The sequence below is a fragment of the Labrus bergylta genome, chromosome 19 (genome assembly GCF_963930695.1).
Source record: "Labrus bergylta chromosome 19, fLabBer1.1, whole genome shotgun sequence".
NCBI classification, from domain to species: domain Eukaryota; kingdom Metazoa; phylum Chordata; class Actinopteri; order Labriformes; family Labridae; genus Labrus; species Labrus bergylta.
In genome coordinates, this window is record NC_089213.1 from 8,356,759 (window position 1) to 8,376,712 (window position 19,954).

The window sequence follows — 19,954 nt, forward strand, 5'->3', positions numbered from 1 at the left end:
CATACCTTTCGATGCGATTTCTCATCTGGAAAAAATTTGGATTCTTTTAAGGACTCCGTTGGGGCTCGGGGCTCTTCCTGGAAAGTCGAGGGCAGAAATCAATACGTGCACATAGAGTACCAGTAGACAAAATGTGAGACACACCCTGAAGTCCTGCCTGCTGCAGTGCTCCTGTTTTTTTGTTTTTTTTTCAGGACAGTCAGAAAACTGTAGAGGGTTTCCTATAAGTTGAAGAATTTGCTTCAGCTGGCATGGCATGAATGGAGTCTAGTAACTTTGGAGAGACCGCTTTAACAGCTGTTTCTCGTTTCAAATAAAGGACATCACCATAAACAAACATGGTCCCTCTGCAGGGATCTTTTCTGTAATGTTGTCAGACACTTAAATTACAATCAAAGAGTCATCAGCAAAAAGCAGCACTTGTGATGTGCCAAAGAGAATCTCTGCAAACAGATCAGCCAGGTCTCAAACTGAGAAGCTATCCAGCTAAATCAACCCAGCTTCTCTGTTTGTATTTATGATATAAGAAGGTTTTTCAAGCAGGAAAGTAGAGTATGCAAAAGCTTAAATGCAGGGAAAAAAGCAAAGGATGGGCACATTGACCCTGCTCTCTGCCGCTGTAGCTAATTTATGCCTGCGGTGGAAGTCCATTATTGTCACTTTTGTTTATTTGGGACACTACTAATGTGCAGAAATGCCAATTAGAGAGCCACAAAAAGCACTCAGCTGGATGATTTTTTCCCCCCTCTTCCCAAATAAAGTGCCATCTGTGTACCTCCCATCTGATGGAATGGAGTTATCCTTAAATGCCTCTCTGTGAGGACCTCTAGTAGGTGTGACTGTTGGATTTTTGGCACAGTTTGGAGTGTAATAAAGTTTTTACAGTTGTACATAGCTCAGGAAGTAAACAACACATTCATATACAGTCCTTCCATAGTCTCTGCATGGTAGGTGGAGCACTTCCAAGACCTGGATGGGCGTCAACGTCTCTTGGTTATGTCATCAGCAAAGTTTTTTTTAACTCAAACAAGCCAATCAATTAGACATGTAATTGTGAGTTTATTGTAAACGACTTTGGCAGCAGCGACCGCTTGTTTTGTTACCATAGGCAACAACACAGCATTGTTAATTTCACTCACTCTCTTTTTCATTTGCAATATAAACTGAGTGGAAAGAGTATTGAAGTATGTGTTGCTGCACAGGCCAGAACCCTCAGGATTTTGATTATGTTGCTCAATTTGGAAAAGCTGTATAAGGATATTTAATGCCACATATGCTCCAATGCCTTGTTCTCTGCATATGGACGCTTATGTGGTCTTTTCAATAAACAGTGTCTGTGTCCAATAAAGTTCTTACAATTTGCATTTTCTCTTTTATTACCAGCAACTTTTATCTTTATTTAGTTGGCAAGCCCCAATCAAACTTGGATCATAGTTAGTTAAAGGACGAGTTAGCGGACCTTAAAATGGGACTGCTTTTTCAACAGATGTCCGCAAGGTCAGCTATTTGTACAGTTACATAATATGTGTCTATCTTCATGCATTTTAGAGGCCTGCATGATCCGTCCATCCATCCATTATCTTTACCGCTTTACCCGTTCGGGATTGCGGGGGGGGGGGCGGAGCCGATCCCAACTGTCATTGGGCGAGAAGCAGGGTTCACCCTGGTCTGTTCTCCAGGTCAATCACAGGGCTGACATATAGAGACAGACAACCAGCCACTCCCCTAGCTACGGGCAATTTAGAGTCACCAATTAACCTAACGATAGAAAAGGTGCATGATACGAGAAAAATATGCAATGTTCAGAAACACAGTTCAATAATGCGATAATGATATGAGGTGCGGTGCGATCAACAAAAATGAAAAAGTACATACTATATAGCTATAACTTACAGATTATTTGTCCATTTGCTGTTCATGTTTGACACAATAAGTCTTGGTGTTGACAATTTGTGGGCACTTGTTACAGATATGCGTTATGTAAATTACGTTAATATCAAACCTGATAGATCTACTCGGCCCCATGTCTAATGAGTGTAACTGATGGCTCTCTTTATCTGACTCCATGAAAATGGTATTGTGCCCATGCTTCCATCCAATTGTTCCACATGCTGAGTGAGAAAGCATTGCTTGTTTTCATAAGATAATCCTATTTATTGTGATGCATTTAGATGTTTGGGATGGCTTTATTGCAAATGATTAAAGAGCCATGAGGAGATATGGTGGAATATAAATGTAAATTTAACCAGTTTCTCTTGAATGTAAAATGAGACAACAAGGAATTTACTAACAAGTTCTCAGCGGCATACAGTCAGGAGATTCTAATGTTTCTCTAACGTCCTGCTTCAGAGAATAAGCCCTCCCATCTACCCGCTCTGTCAGTAGCCTCAGCCACTGTGTGTGATATAGATAGGAAGCTATTGATAGAAATATCCCCATGAGGAGTTTCACTTTGCTCATTATCTGTTGTGTCTCGTTATCTCTGCGTCCTACTCTGACTTCCAGTAATGTACCTGTTTATCTACGTATACCGTACACGACAGCCTGTCCATCGTCTTGTTTTTCCATCAATCTTAATATTTGTTCCAGCCAGGAAATCTTTTGGGCAACCATGCGTCTGTCCGTGTCCTCATTAGAACTGTAGAAACCTGTTGCATGGATGAACCAGCTTTCAGGCCGTCCCCAGCTGTCTGGATATGAAATGCTCTCCAGGGTGAAACGCGGCAAACCGAAGCAGAGCTTCCTGTAAAGCTTCTCAAGCCAGCTGTTATTCCATTTCCAAAGTAGTTATGCAAGCTTTAATGCTTTTTGCATTTTCTTTATTTTCTCCACTTTTTGTCAGCGTGTTTTGAAGCAGCATTTAGGCTGAGTTACAAAAATGGGCTATCAGTTGTTGCATGTTTTAATGGTTAATTTATCAGGTTATATAAAAGTCTTATTAGTCTTAAAATGGCTGCAATGTTAAGTTATTTCTTCCTTAATGATTGATGTGTGTATTTGGATTGACAAGGAGATATTATGCATTTTTATTCCTTTACCGGGCAGATTTGATTTACCTTTCTTTGATTTGATAGCTCAAAATAGACAATAAAAAATTCTCAAATTCTGTATCGAGACATCATGCCAGCAGGGTTTTAAATGTGACAGTGGATGAGATGTTTTCATGGCAGTTGTAATTGGATTGAACATGAGGAAACATGCAGGTCGTCTGGATTATGACGGCAGCTGCAGCACTCAAGGAAAGGCCGCCAGAGTTATCCATTCAATCATTTCAATTTTAAAGCAACAATGGAATATTCTGTTTCCCCTTTTTTCATGAAAAGTCATTGGACAACTTTTGCATAAACTTTTTTTTTCTGCATCCAGTACAGAGATATAATGTGACTCACTTTAACTTCAACTCATTTGTCCATTTATCCACTGTACGTTACTTCTCTTTGACTGAGCTTGTCACTCCTGTAAACCACTTCCTTGCACCAGTTCCGCACACCTCTTCCATTTCTTACTTCTTACATCTTAATGCCTTACTCTGTGCTGTGTATGCTATTCTATGACGATGTTTTCTATGATACAAAGTGTGCTGTGCATTACTGCGTTCATTAATCACTGAATCCATGCTTGCATTACTCCATACACCTTTTTATGTCACTTTGTATGTTTATTCAGTGACTCCACTGCTCACTTAAAGGCGCTCCATACATCACTCTGTACACTGACGTCTTTTCTCAGTGTGTTACTCAGTTGATTTCTTGGTGTGTTACTCGGTGAGTCACTGAACTAACTTGTTGTGTTTCTCTGTGCAGTACTCTGCGTGTGTTTCTGTGCATCGCATCACATGTTAGTTAATATTTTACAGTCTAATGTTAGTCCTTGTGTTTGTCTGTATGTTACTGTTTTTAACACAGTGTGCTATTCTTAACATTACATCATCCATTACTCTGCACATTGCCCTGGAAGTTACTCTGTACAACACTCTATCCTTACTCCATGTGTCACTCCATACATCACTCTGGTGTTGACTTTCCACCATACATTATATGCTGATCTTCTTAAAGAGATACTTCAGATACATTTTGAAGTTGGTGCCTCCTTGGCCGAGAAAAGGCAGAAAGTGTCTTTTTCGCTCATGTGGATGAAAGACACCAAATCCCAGAATGCCCGGCACCGCAGGCCACTCCCACTAAGGTCCTCTAGTTCAGAATCAGAATCAGAAATACTTTATTAATCCCAGAGGGAAATTCGATCGTTAAAAAACTAAATCAACCTAGATTATTCTTTAAATATGAAAGGGTTAAAACATTTAAATTATTTCACAAATAAATGCACATGTTCAGTCAATAAACACAGCATATTTTTTGTTTTTAATGACAACAAAAAAAGTTGTAAAATTATCATTGTCTCCTTCCTATTGAGAAGCTAACTCCAGGACAGTACACTAAGGGACAACATTACCATCTGAAACTATTTTTAAAAAGAAACTCAGTCAGGACAGAAAATACAAAAAGTTAATATCACAATGAATAATTGGCAATTACCAAAACCATCAGAACAAGTGGTTGTTCATTATCATTTCTTAAATACGAACAAAATCACGATTAAAGCAGGTCACATTGTGTCCATGGATGTGTGGAAATGCACAGTTTTTTATTGGGTCTATTTTATACATTGTACTCAAAGTATACAGGTTGCATTTAAATATTTATGTTTTTTCTGTATTTCTTGTAAAGTACACCAGACATTTAACTCAAAAATGTGTTGTGAGGTTGTGAACACTTTACTTTTGCATGTTTGACCACTAGATGTCAGCCTACGCAGATGAAAAGTGTCATGAGGGCTGTCACGTCTGAACAATGTGTGTGCAGAGTTCCCTTCCATTACCTGAACACACTGTAAAAAAAAACTGCATCCTTGAATGTCCTCTGATATTCCAACAGAGGCATCAAACAGCAATTTGAAGCAGCTTTATGAAGGCAAAGAGGACGATGACACGCAGTTGGTGCCACTAGTCTGGCCTCTAAACACATTGGTTCTTTGTTAGAATGCCACAGCAGGGACAGAGAAGTAGTGTGCACATTATACCTAATTTTAAGAATTTGAATGTAGTGTCTTTGTGCAGCTATAAGTCAAACATGTGGTCACTGTCGCTCTCCTTGTCTCTGTGTTCAGGTAGGTAGGTTCCCAGATGTCTGAGGAGGCTCTGAGGATGACGTCTCAGCCTTGAACCCCACCAGTATGTCAGGTAAGACGTCTGGCCTGATCACCCCAGACACACACACTCACAGCCTCATGAGCTCAAGGTTCATTTAACATAAGATTAACAGTGTGCAACGGTGCTGTGGAGTTTATGATAGTCAAGCTTAAGACAATGAGGAAAATACTCCAGATGAAAACTCTTAACTGAAACCCAAACGTCCCGTCTCTGATGCAGTAAGCCATCATTTATGTGCTTTCTAAGCTCACGAAACTGAACTCTTACAATGAGTAAATCTGAAAACTGAAATCAGGACTTTTATAAAGTGCCATTTACACATGATCAGTTGTGCATTCACTTTGTGCTCTGTCAGCAGAGATAGTGGAAAGGTCTTACCTTGCCTTTTTAACTTTGATCGTAAACATCAGGGGCTTTGCAAAGTTCAACTTTTACCTTTTGACTTTGTTGACGTTTCTTTTGTCTGTGTGCTCTCCAGCTCGTCTTTTAAACCAACTCACACATGCTCTCAAAAATCATTACAGTTCAGGAAGTTTGTTCAACAGTTTAACAGCAAGCAAGCGAGGAAGGTGCAGCTCAGATAGCAGGAGGCCCATAAATGCAAGACAAGAATGGATTCTTTACATCTGCTTTAATCCCTGCAAGTGAGGTGTGAATTCAGAATCTGTAGGTGAGGGACTAGATTATCTGTGTCAAAATATCTGCGTTCCATTTACAGATAGATGTCAAAACACATTTTTGCAGACTCTATAGCTGCAAAAATGTGCAAAAGGAAACATTGACTAGAAAGTTGGATTTTGCTTTTAAAAGGTAAAGACATCTGGAGAGCAAAAAGGCGAAGAATGCAGAGGTAGACAATCCATAGAGTTAGACATGCATTGTCATGTAATAGTGTGGGCACAGGTATCCACTGAAAAGCCCCTAAAAATGCAGATGATCCCAGGTAATGCACCACTTCCTCTGGGTATTGTTTATTAGTTTTTGCATGCTTTAGATAATAGAGGATATCTACGAGGGATCTCCTCATGTGCATCATTAAACTATAATTTAAAATCTTTTTTTTTTTTTTTTTTAACTCTTGTAGGCCTTAAATGTCATTTAAGGATAGAATACAAATTGTAAATCTTTATAGTAAGACTACAACATGCAGGAATGTCAACGAGCACCTTTGTAGTTACAATCTTTCTGCCTGCATCTAGGGCACGTTAATGCATAATACCCTTAACTGTGCTCTGGACTTTGCACCCCTTCCTATTAAAACAGACATCAATACACATGTAGGTTAATGTTCCGAAACCAGCATGACATGCAGCTGCACAGAGCAGGCTGTTGGAAGAGTACAAGTTGTCTCCACAGTTTAAATGTATGCTATGGTAGACTTTGTTTAGTATTATAGTTTGATCTGGTTCATGTAAACATCGTACCAGGCCCTGCAGGTTTTTGATCATCTGCCCGCAGGTGTGTCTTGATTTCTCACCGGCTGTTTTCAAATCCACACACTAACGTACTGCCTACTACACACTCAAACAGTATATACTGCATACGGCGTACTAACCCGACCGTTAGTGTACTGTTAGCAACGTACTAACCTACGGGTCATGTGACTTCTGGTCCGAGCTACATTAGATGAGTTAGCATCAAGCTCGTACGACCATTTGTACTGAAATAGAATCTTACAAAAATATACATCAATGTATTTCTAATACTGCTACGTAGTCATTTTAATGTATTATTCGTCAGCATGTAAGGCATATTACAGTATGCTAATTTTATTTGTATGGCTGGCTAGCTCTTGCTTTTGGATAGTCGGATAGCCCCAATGCATTATGTTGCAATTTAGTATGACCAGTGTGCTCCACATACGTAAAAGAATCTGGCAAATCTAGTATACATCCTGGCATTGTTTGTTTATGGTATATTTTGTGGCTTTGTATGCCTTTGTAGAGAGCCAGGACAGGGGATAGATTCAGAAATCGGGAAAGAGAGAGGAGGGAATTACATGGAGGAAAGGAGCCACAGGTCGGATTCAAACCTGGAGGACTCCAGGCATCCATTCATGGGGCACATGCACTAACCACTAGGCTACCAGTGCCCCTACATCCGGGCATTGTTTGCATACACAGAAGTGTATACTATGATTTTGGATCATACTAAAAACTCAATAAGATGTCACATTTAGTATTAGTTTAGTTTAGTTTTACGTGCACAAAAGGAAACAGGCTCTGAAACCCCATCAGTGCATGTTAACACACTAACTAACAACACCAGGGAATGTAAACTTGTATCCAGAGTCAAATCAAAACCACTTGTGTGATTGTTAACAAACTCAGGACAGGTGTTCAGGACATTATTGCAGCTTTAGAGCACCTACCACACTGATCATGTGTTAACGGCATTTAAAAGTGAAGAGTTTCTGCTTCCTTGATCACCAGAGGACCTTTGGCAGTAAGATGCAGTGAAGTGTTTCATCGCTCTGCAATAACAAAAAAAGAAAAAGCTTTTGTGATGAGAGGAATCATAAAATCCTGCTCATCGAAATCCCTTCTTTTAGCCACAAATCGTACGAAAATCAAACTCATGTCTAGTGTCAGTCCAATACAATTCAGAAATGTGTTTGTTTTAATTAACGAGTTAAATTGCTCAGTTTGAATGTCCAGTCTGCACCTCCTTTATCACAGGTCACGCAGTTCAAACTAAGACAGCTGACACACATTAAAAGAAGGGACACGGCTCATTATGTACTTGAGAAAAGGGACAGGACATCCATACATTGCTCGGTCAGTCATTCGTTTACTTAATGGACACACCCATCACGTGTGGGTTTAGCTGGTGACCTGACTGACCCAGCACATATGCTATCGATCTGAGCATAGACACCAGCTGAAATGTGCTTACCATGAACCTGTTCCCCTCACTCAGCGAGCGACACCACCACCACCACCACACTGTTACACAATGATGTTTCTGATGTTTGTTGTTATTGTTTTGATTATTATGAAGCATCTGACTGTTGATTCCTTTTGATTTGATGTGAAACAAATACAAATAAAAAAAGAGGAGCGTCAGTGTGCCTCCTTCACCTGTGTCACTCAGAGAATAGATTCTTCTTTTTTAAAAGTGCCTCTCCCATCTATTTTAGAGCCAGCAGAAAATTGCTCCCCCCGCTGGAAAGATGAGGCCATTCAAAATGGTAATATTTATCCTCCCTCTCAGCTCTGCTTTTTTTCCCCCCCCTCCTCCTCCTCCTCTCTATCAGTCTGTCTGGGTGAGCTCATGATGCATGTGGAAAAAATACATGCTCCAGACTTTAACCCTCTTCAGCTTCTGCTTTAAATGTTGTGTGAGACTTTGAATGTCATGATTGACTCTGTGTAGACCACTCTGTAATAGCAACAACTATTTTATTTATAAAGCACATTTCATTAGAGATGACCTCAGTGTGCTTTAAAAACACAGCATGTGACAAGAAAATCATTCAAAAAAGTTATGAATTGAATCAGTAAAGTCATACACACAAAAAGCAAACGTCACTTACCATACAAGTGATCGATTATAAACTCACACACACACACACACACACACACACACACCTTCAGGTCTCCTCTTGGCAAAAATTGTAAAACTACACCAGACTGGTTTTAACATGATTTTAGGATGACTTAAACCTTGCCCAAGAGGTGACCTCAAAAATGTCCCCTGTTGTTGTTGTGTAACAATGATCAAGTCCCCTGTTACATAGGTACGCAGGTGCACACAGACACACACACACACACACACACACACACACACACGCACACACACACACACACAAACACACACCCAAACACACACACCCACTGCTTGGGAGAATAGATAGGTTTTGAGTTTTGCTTTAAAAGTAGAGAGTGATGGACCTCAGCTCAACAGGAAGCTTGTTCCAGAGAGAGGGACCCCAGTAACTAAAGGCCCACTCTCCAGACTTTGATCTAATTCTGGGTATGTCAAAAAGACCTCCACCTGATGACCTGAGGGTTCGGGTCGGGTTGTAGAATGTGAGCAGGTCAGACATGTACTCAGGAGCTGAACCAGTGAGAGCTTTATGGACTAATAAAATGGTTTTGAAATTGATTCTGTGTTGTACGGGGAGCCAGTGGGGTGTTTTGAGGACTGGATTGTTGTGGTCACATTTTCTAGTCCGTGTCAGGTCTGTAAGCGCTCACTTGGAGAAATGTAGGAAAAACAGTTTCTTCTTTTTCACATCTTCAAGGCTGTGGCGGATTTTAGCTGTGTGCTTAACATTTTGAAAAATTGGTTTTTAAAAAGCAAAAAGCAAAATATAAAATCTTGGTTCAAACATTAAATACAGTTTCCTTATCTATGTGATTCTATTGACCTTTTTCTAGAATCAAAAACTGTGAGAGTTAAAGCTCATTCATTATCTAAAGCGTCCCATCATCACAAAGTTCATTACTGCCGTCGTAACCTTACTGTGTGGTTGTTGTGATCAAATGTTTGTTGGGTCATTTTCCAAAAATGGGAATACAACGGCATGAGTTCGACAAAGCAAAACAAGGCACACATTGTGATATCGCAGTGCCTGCCTCCTCAAGCCCCCCCCCCCCACAATCCCCCAACCCTGACAGTGAACGCCACACAAAGAGCAAGAGAAGGCAAGAACCCCAGTACCCAAAAAGAGACCGAAAAATATTAATATCACAATAAAAAACAACGTTGCTACATGTGGTGAAAATGTGCAGGCCTCTTGAGCTGCCAAGATCTGGGTGCAGGAGGGAGTTGTGTGCATAATCCGGTTAACATAAGGAATTATAAAATACACAATAAATGGAGTATAAGTTCCAACTAAACATTTAAGTTGTGCAAATTTCTAAATAGAAGTAAGATACTCCAAGACATCCTGTCGGAATAAGCATCAACATTGAAGAAGACAAATTAAAAATGAAATAAATGTCCCCTCTGGTCATTACGTTTACATTTATGAACACATAAAATCATCTCAAAGTTCATATTTTAATTTGTCTTTTTGTGTTTCTGCATTCAGAATATTTTGGATGTTAATGTTTTTGTGAGGGAATGTGTGAAACATTTAAGGACCAAAGGAAAGCATCAGCACAATAAATTGCGCAAAAGAAAATAAGATGATGAGTCAATAATGAGTTAATGTGTTCTGCAGCGCTTTTTAAAATGTAGCACAATAAAGTTCAATTTATATTGTCTACACACACACAGGAACACACACAGTCAGGCTCTCCGACAAGGTCTCCATCATGCCCGGCAGCTGTTGTATTCTCTGCAAAGATCTGTGCTGCGTTCAAGGACACTTCAGGCGTTGTTGTAAGAAGCTCGGTGTGACCTTCAGTGTCATCGAGGCCTGCTGTGAACACTCGCGTCTGCTCCTCTGTGATGAAAGAATGGCTCTTTTAAATTGCCTGAAATCATATTTTACAGTCGAAGGTTGAGTAAAAGTGCGTATTTATTTGAGTGCACGTCTGGAGCACATTCAGGGACAGCAGTGCGATATGAAATACATTTTCCTGATAGCACTTTGCACGTCTGTCTTCGCTGTTCTTATCACACTTCCTCCTCCAGGTCTCTTGAATAGATTAGCAAACAAAGCACTGTGTCACGCTGTGTAGGCTGCTTGCGGTGTCTTTTTTTCCCCTGAACATTTCAACCATCTGAAACAAACAATATGAGCATCGTTCACATCTTTTACAGGGAAACAGCTGCAAAACATCGGCTCTCTGAAAGAATTAAAGGCAGGAAATATCACTGAAACTAAAGAAAACTTCACTGCCCTAGATCTTTTGATTCAAGTCTAAGGAAGATGGAGACGTGAAAACTAAAACGAGCGGGCCTATTTGTTCAGTCTAATGCACAGAAAAAATGTAATAAATATTTTCAAGTAGTAGTAATTTATTTCAGTCAGCTTTTACCATTCAACCACTACACATAAAAAGGTGTGGGCTGAAGCTTATGCCTAGCTGATTATATTCAGCTATAGGCAAACCTTTAACTTCTAGGTTTGAGCGATAACGATGCAGAACAGACAAACATTTTAAAATATTTTTAAGTTCCATAACAAAATAATTCAAGAAAGTCACAACCAGGAGTTTCTTAATTGTATTTTCATTTTTACTGTTCTCCATACCTCTGACCTTTTCACCTTATTCCTAAAAAAAAATTTTAATGAGGAAAGCAACGACACATTTTGAATTCATTGTCACAGCTGTCCCCCGCAGGACAGGGCCTTTCTGTGTAGAATTTCATCGTTACTCCATGCATGCTTACGTTCCCCTCCCGCCCATTTCCCAAAGACGAGGCTCGTTAGGTTAATTGCTGTTGGTATGAATGTGAATGTGCCTGGTTGTTTGTCTCTGTATGTCTGCCCTGTGATTGACAAGCAACCAGTCAAGGGTGTACAACGCCTCGCGGATTGGCTCCAGCACCCCGCGACCCATTCGGATGTAACATCTGTTCCACAAGTTGACCCCGCTGACCGATACACATCTCTGCTTTATACTTGTCATTGTTCCCCTCAGTATATACCAACTCTCTGATTTCAAACAACCTCTGAATACTGAGGCAAAGTCAGTTGTTTTGTTTCAAACTTCTAAAGTATGAACCAACCAGTTTGTTGTTACCCCCACACAATAAGTCATATATGGAACTAAAAGAGAACAGTGTGTCTCAGTGTGTTAGAAAAAATGTTTCAATCAGGAGAGACGAATAAATACATGATGATGATGTGATATTGAATGATTGTCAGAGAATCTTTGCCACGTGAACTTGACAGTGAGGCAGGGTGATTGAAGATGTCTGAGTGGCTGCAAGAGCTAAACCCCCCCCCACACACACACACACACACACACACACACACACACACACACACACACACACACACACACACACACACACACACACACACACAGAGTCCATACACTGGTGGCTGACTGTGGCGTTGCCTTCCCGTCTTGGCCAAAAAGTTGCACTAGAAAACACCACGTCGGGCAAGAAGACCATTTTCACACCGCTGTGACGGGGGTTAGTCCCGGAGTTGTAGGGCTCCACTTCGGCCCTGGAGCAGACCAATAAGTCTCCCCTGTGACCACGGTCGGAACGCCGAAGCAGGAAAGGCTAACACTTGACATCATATCCGGGGGATGATGTCAGTAAATTCGAGATAAAACACAGACTTTGTTTATCCCGTGTAAATGCGCCGCACTAAACACAGACGTGGTGGGGTAATTTCTAAATCACATGAGGTCCCCAGGTAATACAAGTCGCGTGCGAATAGGGCTTTATTCAGTGGTTATCCCCAAAGATATTTAGATAAAACTATTGTTTACACTATTAAAACACATTAATACCTCAGGGGGATATGTAACAAATTCAACTATAATATGAGCTGTTAACAAACGAAGTGAACTCACCCTAGCTGGTTGGTTTTTATGCATGTTTCACTTGGAGTATAAGTATGTCTTTAACCCTCTGGGACTATCAATAATTCACAGTTTCAAGAAAATGTTTTGAAAACAAACATAAGTGAGAGGCAGCGTGACGTCCCCATTTAGCGCTCTCAGCTGCCTTTTCTCGCCTCATCTCCGCATGAAAAATAAATAAAGTTGAGCTACTTTGAATAAAACATGCTTTATACACTGAGGGGTAGACACTCTCCATGGGGGGGGTTGTCCAGCACAGTGAGCACAGTTTGAAAACTGTCTGTTTTAGTTCACTAACTTTAAATCACTGAGAAATCTGTGCGAAAAACAGTTTTGAGTTTGTGGGAAAAAAAAGTGCAGACACACAATCCACATGCACACTGCATCAATACACCTGTGTTTGATCTGCTTATAAATGTAATCAGAGGAAGGAGAGAGCGTAAATATGCACCTGTGATGTGCATCTGACTAATGAAGGGAATGTAAGCTCTGATTTGTTGAATGCATGTTACGCTGCGGGCAAAATCAAGTCAGTCAAAGTCAGGCTAAATCCTTAATGCTAAATGCAACCCCTCTGCACATTGCACATACGTTGCATTCTTTTTTTCTGCCATTTTATCAGCACCAGTTGAGCTGAAAATCCCCTCAATACACCTTCATCATGCACTATGGATTGATCAAATAAGGCCCATAATGTTTGACCATATTGTATCTCAAAGTTTGATCCAAAGGCAACTGGACATAGAGTTGAAGATCTTGAAGACAGTTCACATTTCACCAAGTCATTTTCAGTTCTAAGCTAACTGATGGACGGAGATGGAAATATACACCTTTGTTGATTATTAGCATGCTAATGATCGAGGTTGACTCACATGAGAGTCGTTAGCTGAGTTGTTAACACCCCCGGTCTTCCGTGGGTCGTTGGGGGTCACATGTTCCAAGATGGGACTGGGGCTTTAGTTGTTTTTATAGAAAAATTAAATCAAAATTGTAGGTTGGTGATAAAGAGGGGCACTGACACTAGGCAAAGTTGACTTGTACCAATGCTAAAGCACGACTGCCCCCCCTCCACATTAACCCGTTGGCCTGCACTCACATTGTTGCACATTGCTCCCGCTGCTACGGTGGCGGTGTATGAATGGGATTAGTTACTTCTGATGGATGATACGACATAGCGACCACTACCATCAGTGTGTGAATGGGTAGGTGTGACATGCAGTGTAAAAGTGCTTTGAGTAGTCTAGTAGGAAGACTAGAAAAGCGCTATATAAGCTCAAGTCCATTTACCATTCAGTCAAACGAACTGGAGCTATTGGGGTCAAACGTACCTGGCCGTGAGTGCTTCCTCAGACCAGCATCCCTGTTCAGGAGTGTCCTTTGTCCTTTAAGGCCCTGACACACCAAGGAGACCGTCGCTCCGTCGGTGAGCGGTCGCCCTCCTAGTTTTTGCGGTGTGTCCAGCTTCGTCGCTACCCGTCGGCCCCAGTTCGCCTTTTTTTGGCCGACTCTGCATGTTGAAGCTGCGTGAGCCGTCACCGGCGCGGTTGGGGGTAGGAATCTCTCTGATTGGCTGTTCAGCTAAGCGAAACAGGACAGCCAGTTCACAAGAAGAAATACGGAAGCCCCTCTTCTATTCTTGTTCCACTAATGAAAGACCAAGGGCTGACAACGCCAGAGCCATTTTCAACTTTTTATTAGACGTTAGTCTCCATTAGAAGTACATATATTACGAGTGTTGAGCGACAGATGTGAGAAAATCTTCTTCTCATATCACATCAACAGCTTATTTATCCACGTTCTTCCTTGTCCTCTTCCTGTTTCCCTTTGTTGGAATGAGGATTACAGACTACCGCTGCCTGCTGGCATGGAGAGTTATTTCCTCTCACGCATGCCCAGAACGTACGTGGTGGTTGGCCGTCGGCTGTAGTCTTTGCGGTGTGTTCTAATGCGACGCCAAAGGCGGCCTTCGTTGCCACCAGTTCTTGGCCGTCTGCTTGGTGTGTCAGGGCCTTATGATGTAAGTGGACAGCAGAATCCTGCCCTGAAGAGCTGGATCTCTCCAATGGGATCCCTACACAGACATCATGTCGTATCTCAATGGGAATGGACTGAACCGTGTGAATCCAGTTTTATTACTCGTTTGCTTCTGTTCGTCGTCTCTGCAGCATCTGGTCTTTATCTCTGGATGACATCATCTCCACAGTCTTTTCTCTCAGCTGTTCAGTAAAGACCAGACTCTTTCGAAATGAGCTGCGTAATCAGACTCTCGACTCTCACTTCTGCTTCAATTTATATTCAGAAGTTTCGCCTTTCTGTTCTGCGTCCTGAACATCAGACATGTTTGGTACGTTTTCTTATCTTCATCGGTTTCAAACAGACACACAGCGGTTTTGTTAACTTTGTGATTTAGTGATTGAAAGGAGTTGAATTCTCTCTGTCCTAGGAGAGAAATGTATTTTGATAAGGTTCGCTTGCTCTTTGCTGTGATGATTCACTCATTACTTTTCTATCCCAGCAGCGGTTCATTTGCAGAATCCCTCATGAGGTCAGAGAGGGGAAAGGAAAGCAGCTCTCATGAAGAGTTATTAACTCAGAAAGGAATACGTCTATGGAGTTATAATAAAATACTGTCAGGACACATTCAGGATATTCCTTTTTCTTAGCAAATCTGTAGAGGTGGTTGCAGTAAATCAAAAATGTAACCTCATTAACTCATTAATCTATTAACAAAGTTGTTAACTTTGATAGAAGTGAATCAGTTATTTTCATTAAGATCAGCTGTTTGCAATGTCTAATAGATTAGAGTTCTTCAGAAGCTTTATGAAGAGATACATTAAGAAGTAGATTGAAGGTGTTCAGTATTAGGAAGGCCTCAGAAGAATACTTTTAGACTTGGGGATTCGATATATTCAGAGAAATCATTTTTGTAGTACTTTAGGGTGATTTCTACCGATTATATTCTGCTGCGTTTTCTCACATCACCTCACTCTCACTTTCTGTGGAAAATCTTTTAGGGGGCTGGCAACAGAGGTTGTTCTTCAAGCCATTTAAGGGCTGGCAGGAGAAAATCCAGATAAAGTTTGGTGCAATTGTGAACTAGGTTTGTACTGATAACTAAGGTAAAAACAGAAAACAGTATGTCTGAGGTGACTGTTTGGAGTGTTCTTGTGTATTACCTACAAGTCCTGCATGGATGCAAAACTAAGCGTTCAGTTTTTGTCGTAAACGACCTCATGATGTTTGCGTTACCTGCTTATTTTTTGTCTTAATCCAAAGAAACAGTCATGGACCCCTTTTAAGACAGGGGAAGAGAACACTATCTGCATCTATCTGTGGGACACAGAATAATTATCACTTTGTGCATCTGAATGAGGCGCCAAAGGGCTGAGATAAAATGTCAGTAGCTACACTTTGGGTTCCCAGATGGGTCCAGTACAAGAACAACTGGAGGTGCTCAACAGCCTCACAGAAGAGCTGCACACCAAGCAGCCTTAATCAAAACCCAGAAATGATCACGCCAGACAAGAAATATTTTCATAAATGTATTTACCGTTACAATTATAGAAAATTATTTTTAGATGCCCAAAGTGTTTTAGAATTTAATTTCACCTGCTCTGGATCTGGCACGACGTGAATCAACTTGCTGTGTCTTGTCATGTCATGGTTTGACCTTAATTGGCTTGACTCGACATGACCTGAGTTGTATCGAGTTGACGTGACTTGGAAGTCTGACGTAGCATGAAACAGTAGAGTTAACATTAGCTGAACTCAAAAAACACAGAGTTAAAGGTGCGGCAAACATTTGCGGCTTCAGGCTAATACCTGAGACTGGAGGAGTCTGCCAAAAGCACTTCTCCTGTTTCTGAGTTATGTCCCGTTTTGTCAGTGTGTTGTATATCTCTTGTGTCACTCGGTGTTGTGTTTTGTTGCTGGCGGTCATTCTTGAGATTGAAACCCAGAGACCAAGAATTGTATTTGTATTGCCTGGCTCCAAAGAAGGTAAATGAAATACCGAATTAAAAAGTCAAACTAAAGGCTCTGATTTGAATTATTCTGTGAAGTCAGTGTAAAAAGTTTAGCCTCACTGTGAAGTGTCCATTTGGAGGATGTTTCTATCAGCTATTTCTCTGCACAAGGCTAAATGAACTTCACTTTATATTTGGAGACTATGAAACTTAAAAAAAACTAACTCCCAGCTCTTTCATGAATACCTACTAACTTAATGATGATGGTCGCTTTGCCGCTGTGCAATGCCTGTCAGCACCTGTGTGTCGGTCTCAAAGATTTGCAAGATAGCGCAAGTCTAAGTTTTTTTTGTTCTTCGCTCTATTTGCAACATCTTTCTCCTGATTTCAAAATAGAAGTTTTTTTTAACAACACTAAATCTTCACAAACTAATGTGAGGGCAGCTGATTTGACTGCATCAGATTGGTGTGAAGGCATATAGTCATTAAACCCAGACCTCCATTCAACTGGAGGATGCATTGCTTTTCAACATAAATCTTTAAAATTCATTGAGAAATATATCCTGACTTTTGCACGTTTTTGTTAATGTTCACATCTTGATAGCAATGAATTTGCAATGAATTGTGCGGTCCAAATATTCAGCCGTATAGCCTAGTGGTTATGTTGTACGCCCCTTGAACAGAGGCTGTAATCCTAGATGAAGCCGATCTCTGCCCTCTGCTTTATGTCACTCTCTGCTCCCCACACTTCCTGTCTCTCTTCAGCTGTCATGTCCAGTAAAGGCAAAAAGGCCCAAAAATGTAACCTAAAAAACGAAAATGTGTTTATCGTAAGCGTCTGTTTTGGTTAAAAAATGTCTCGTCTTTCGGAGGGCGGCGTGCAATGATGCAAACATGAACATTTTCAATAATTCTCCTCAAGTGCATCGAAGCGTAAATCAAGAGAAATAAATACTCGGGTTTAGTTTACGTACACCTGAAAACTCTATGTAAGTACAGAAACAAAGAACTCGTACTTTGTCACCTCTATCCTCGGCCTCGCTGTAGATCATCATATGCAGAACGAATCAATGCACATTTTCCAAAAAGCAAAAAAATGACTTTCCATTTTGGACATAGCTGCAGTATTTTAACGCTGATATTTTTTAAAAGATGCTTTTACAGTGCAACAAAACTCTTCCGTGACCAACCTTGAGTTGCATTTGAATGTACCTTACGGGTCCATGAGCCGCTAAATCCCCCCAGTAATGGCTTAAAACACTTCCTGCTCACTTTGACACGACATGCCCAGTTTGAATTTCCCAGTATGTAATGTAAAAAATGTATGACTCATAGGAATGTTTGGCCGGAGCGCCGTGAGTCATAGTTCTTAGCGAGGGTGTGTTCTTACGCTCACACTCTGGGAATGCTGACGGTTCTGACCATCCCTCAATATGAATGTTGTGAAAAAGCAGACCAGTATCGGAAATAGATTCCCCCAGTTCACTCCTCAGTTCAAGCTAATCCTCTCAAACTTTAACCTTTTCCAATGGGAGCCTTCTGGTGTTCCCATGAGCTTACCCTGAACTCCAAGGGGAAAGGTTTGACAACTCGTGTGCCATCCCCAGGTCACCCAGAGTAGCCGGGGACATCCGGCTCAGGGCATCATGTCAGTTGAGGGCCCGGGGTGAACAGATTCCTCACATCCAAAAATTGTTCATGACCGGCTTTGAACCCCGAGACCTAAAGTAATCAATCAGGGAGGGAATATATATTAGTGCAAAAGCCCGCTGCTGGGCCACTCTGGTGAGGTGCAATGCACAGAGAAACTGTGTTCTTGTGTGCAAGAAGAGGAAAGCATGCTGCACAGTCGAGCTATAATGCAGGACGCATATTGTTAGATAACAAAGAGAGGCCTCTGTGTTTACCTGAGTCAGCTGCTGGAGACGTTAACATGCAGTGCACGACTTACTCAGCAAATCTGCTCACATAGGAAGTGTGGATTATTCCTCTGGATGTGTACGATTTTTTTTATCAGAGCAAAGAAAGTCAAAAGAAAATCAGGGTAAGTGGAATTATTTTAATCAACTAAAATGCATTGGAGTATAATTTTCAAGGAGCAAAAATTATTGTAATTTACTGAAGGTGAGTTTGTGGGGAAATTTTTTTAATTTATCAGAAACCAATCATTAAAAAGCATAAATATCCAGCCTTTAGAAAATGGTACTAGTTCATTAAATAATATAATATAATATTACACTTGATATTGTGTCATTTTAATATTTCTGAGTTATGTAAATTTCTTAAATTAAATTCTTTAATTTAAGAAATATATAAAAAAAATGGCTTTAAAACTTTTTGTCTGACACATTTTTTTAAATAAATACAGAACATTTTGTTATTTTTTGCATTTTTCTCAACAAAACCACACATTTTTGTTTCTGAATAATTATGTTTAAAAAAAAATAAAAAAAGGAATCTGCACTTTTAGCTTCAGATAAATGTCAAAATTAAATAAAAATGTGTCCAAAGCTAACGCAGAGATGATTCAAACCATTAAAAAAACTAAAAAAATCCCTCAGCGGGGCGAAGCGTTAGTGTTAATGCTGTCCGCTCAGACAACAGATTGTTACACTATTGATAGGCGTTAAACTGTCTGATGGACGCTTAGCGCTCACAGAGAGTCTTGTAAGAAACTCCAAACAAGATTAGCACATGGCAAGGACGTCACCTCATCAAAAAGTTAAACTGGTATCAAGCCCTCGCTGAAAGCAGATTTGCCTCGCAGGGCCTGCCTCTTACCAGCTGCTGCGTGTGGATCACATCGACTTGTCACACATTCACACTTATTATATTAATGGAGTCAGTAATCCCACACTAAGCCTTTTCGACTGTTCATTCAGAGAGAGATTATAGAAATGACACATTGATCATTCACTCTGGACTCGCTGGCACAGTTTGAAGTTTCTAGAGTCGAAGATTGAATTAATGTTACATTTAGTGTTTGCTGGGATGTTTCAAGAAAGGCAGTTGCTGCACTGATTTGTTCTCATCAATCAAAAACATTTTATACTGCACCGTTTATGCAAATCAAATGTAATTCTAAGTGCCTTACGCCAACTGAAAAACAATAAAATAATCATAAAATAGTGAAAAACTAACATGTGTTTAGAAGTAGAGACTAATCAGGGTGCTGGGAGCCTGCTGGTTGGTGTGCGCGCCCCATGTACAGAGGCTGTGGTCCTTCAGACAGCCGGGCGTGGTTTGAATCTGACCTGTGGCTCCTTACCCGCATGACATTCCCCTCTCTCTCTCTCCCCCCCCCTCTCTTTCTCCCTCTCTCTCTCTCTCTCGCTCTCTTT

General features: G+C 40.7%; 1 protein-coding gene across 4 annotated transcripts in view; it reads left to right on the forward strand.

Annotated features, from left to right (window-relative positions):
• thrb (thyroid hormone receptor beta) overlaps positions 1–19,954 on the forward strand; it is a 123,462-nt gene that overhangs the window by 76,498 nt on the left and 27,010 nt on the right. For all 4 annotated transcript variants that reach the window (XM_020638629.3, XM_020638631.3, XM_020638630.3 and 1 more), the window contains 2 exons: positions 5,167–5,239; positions 8,349–8,399. In XM_020638629.3, the coding sequence (XP_020494285.1) occupies positions 5,233–5,239; positions 8,349–8,399 (58 nt within the window). In that variant the 5' untranslated portion in view covers positions 5,167–5,232. The remainder of the gene's footprint in view (positions 1–5,166; positions 5,240–8,348; positions 8,400–19,954) is intronic.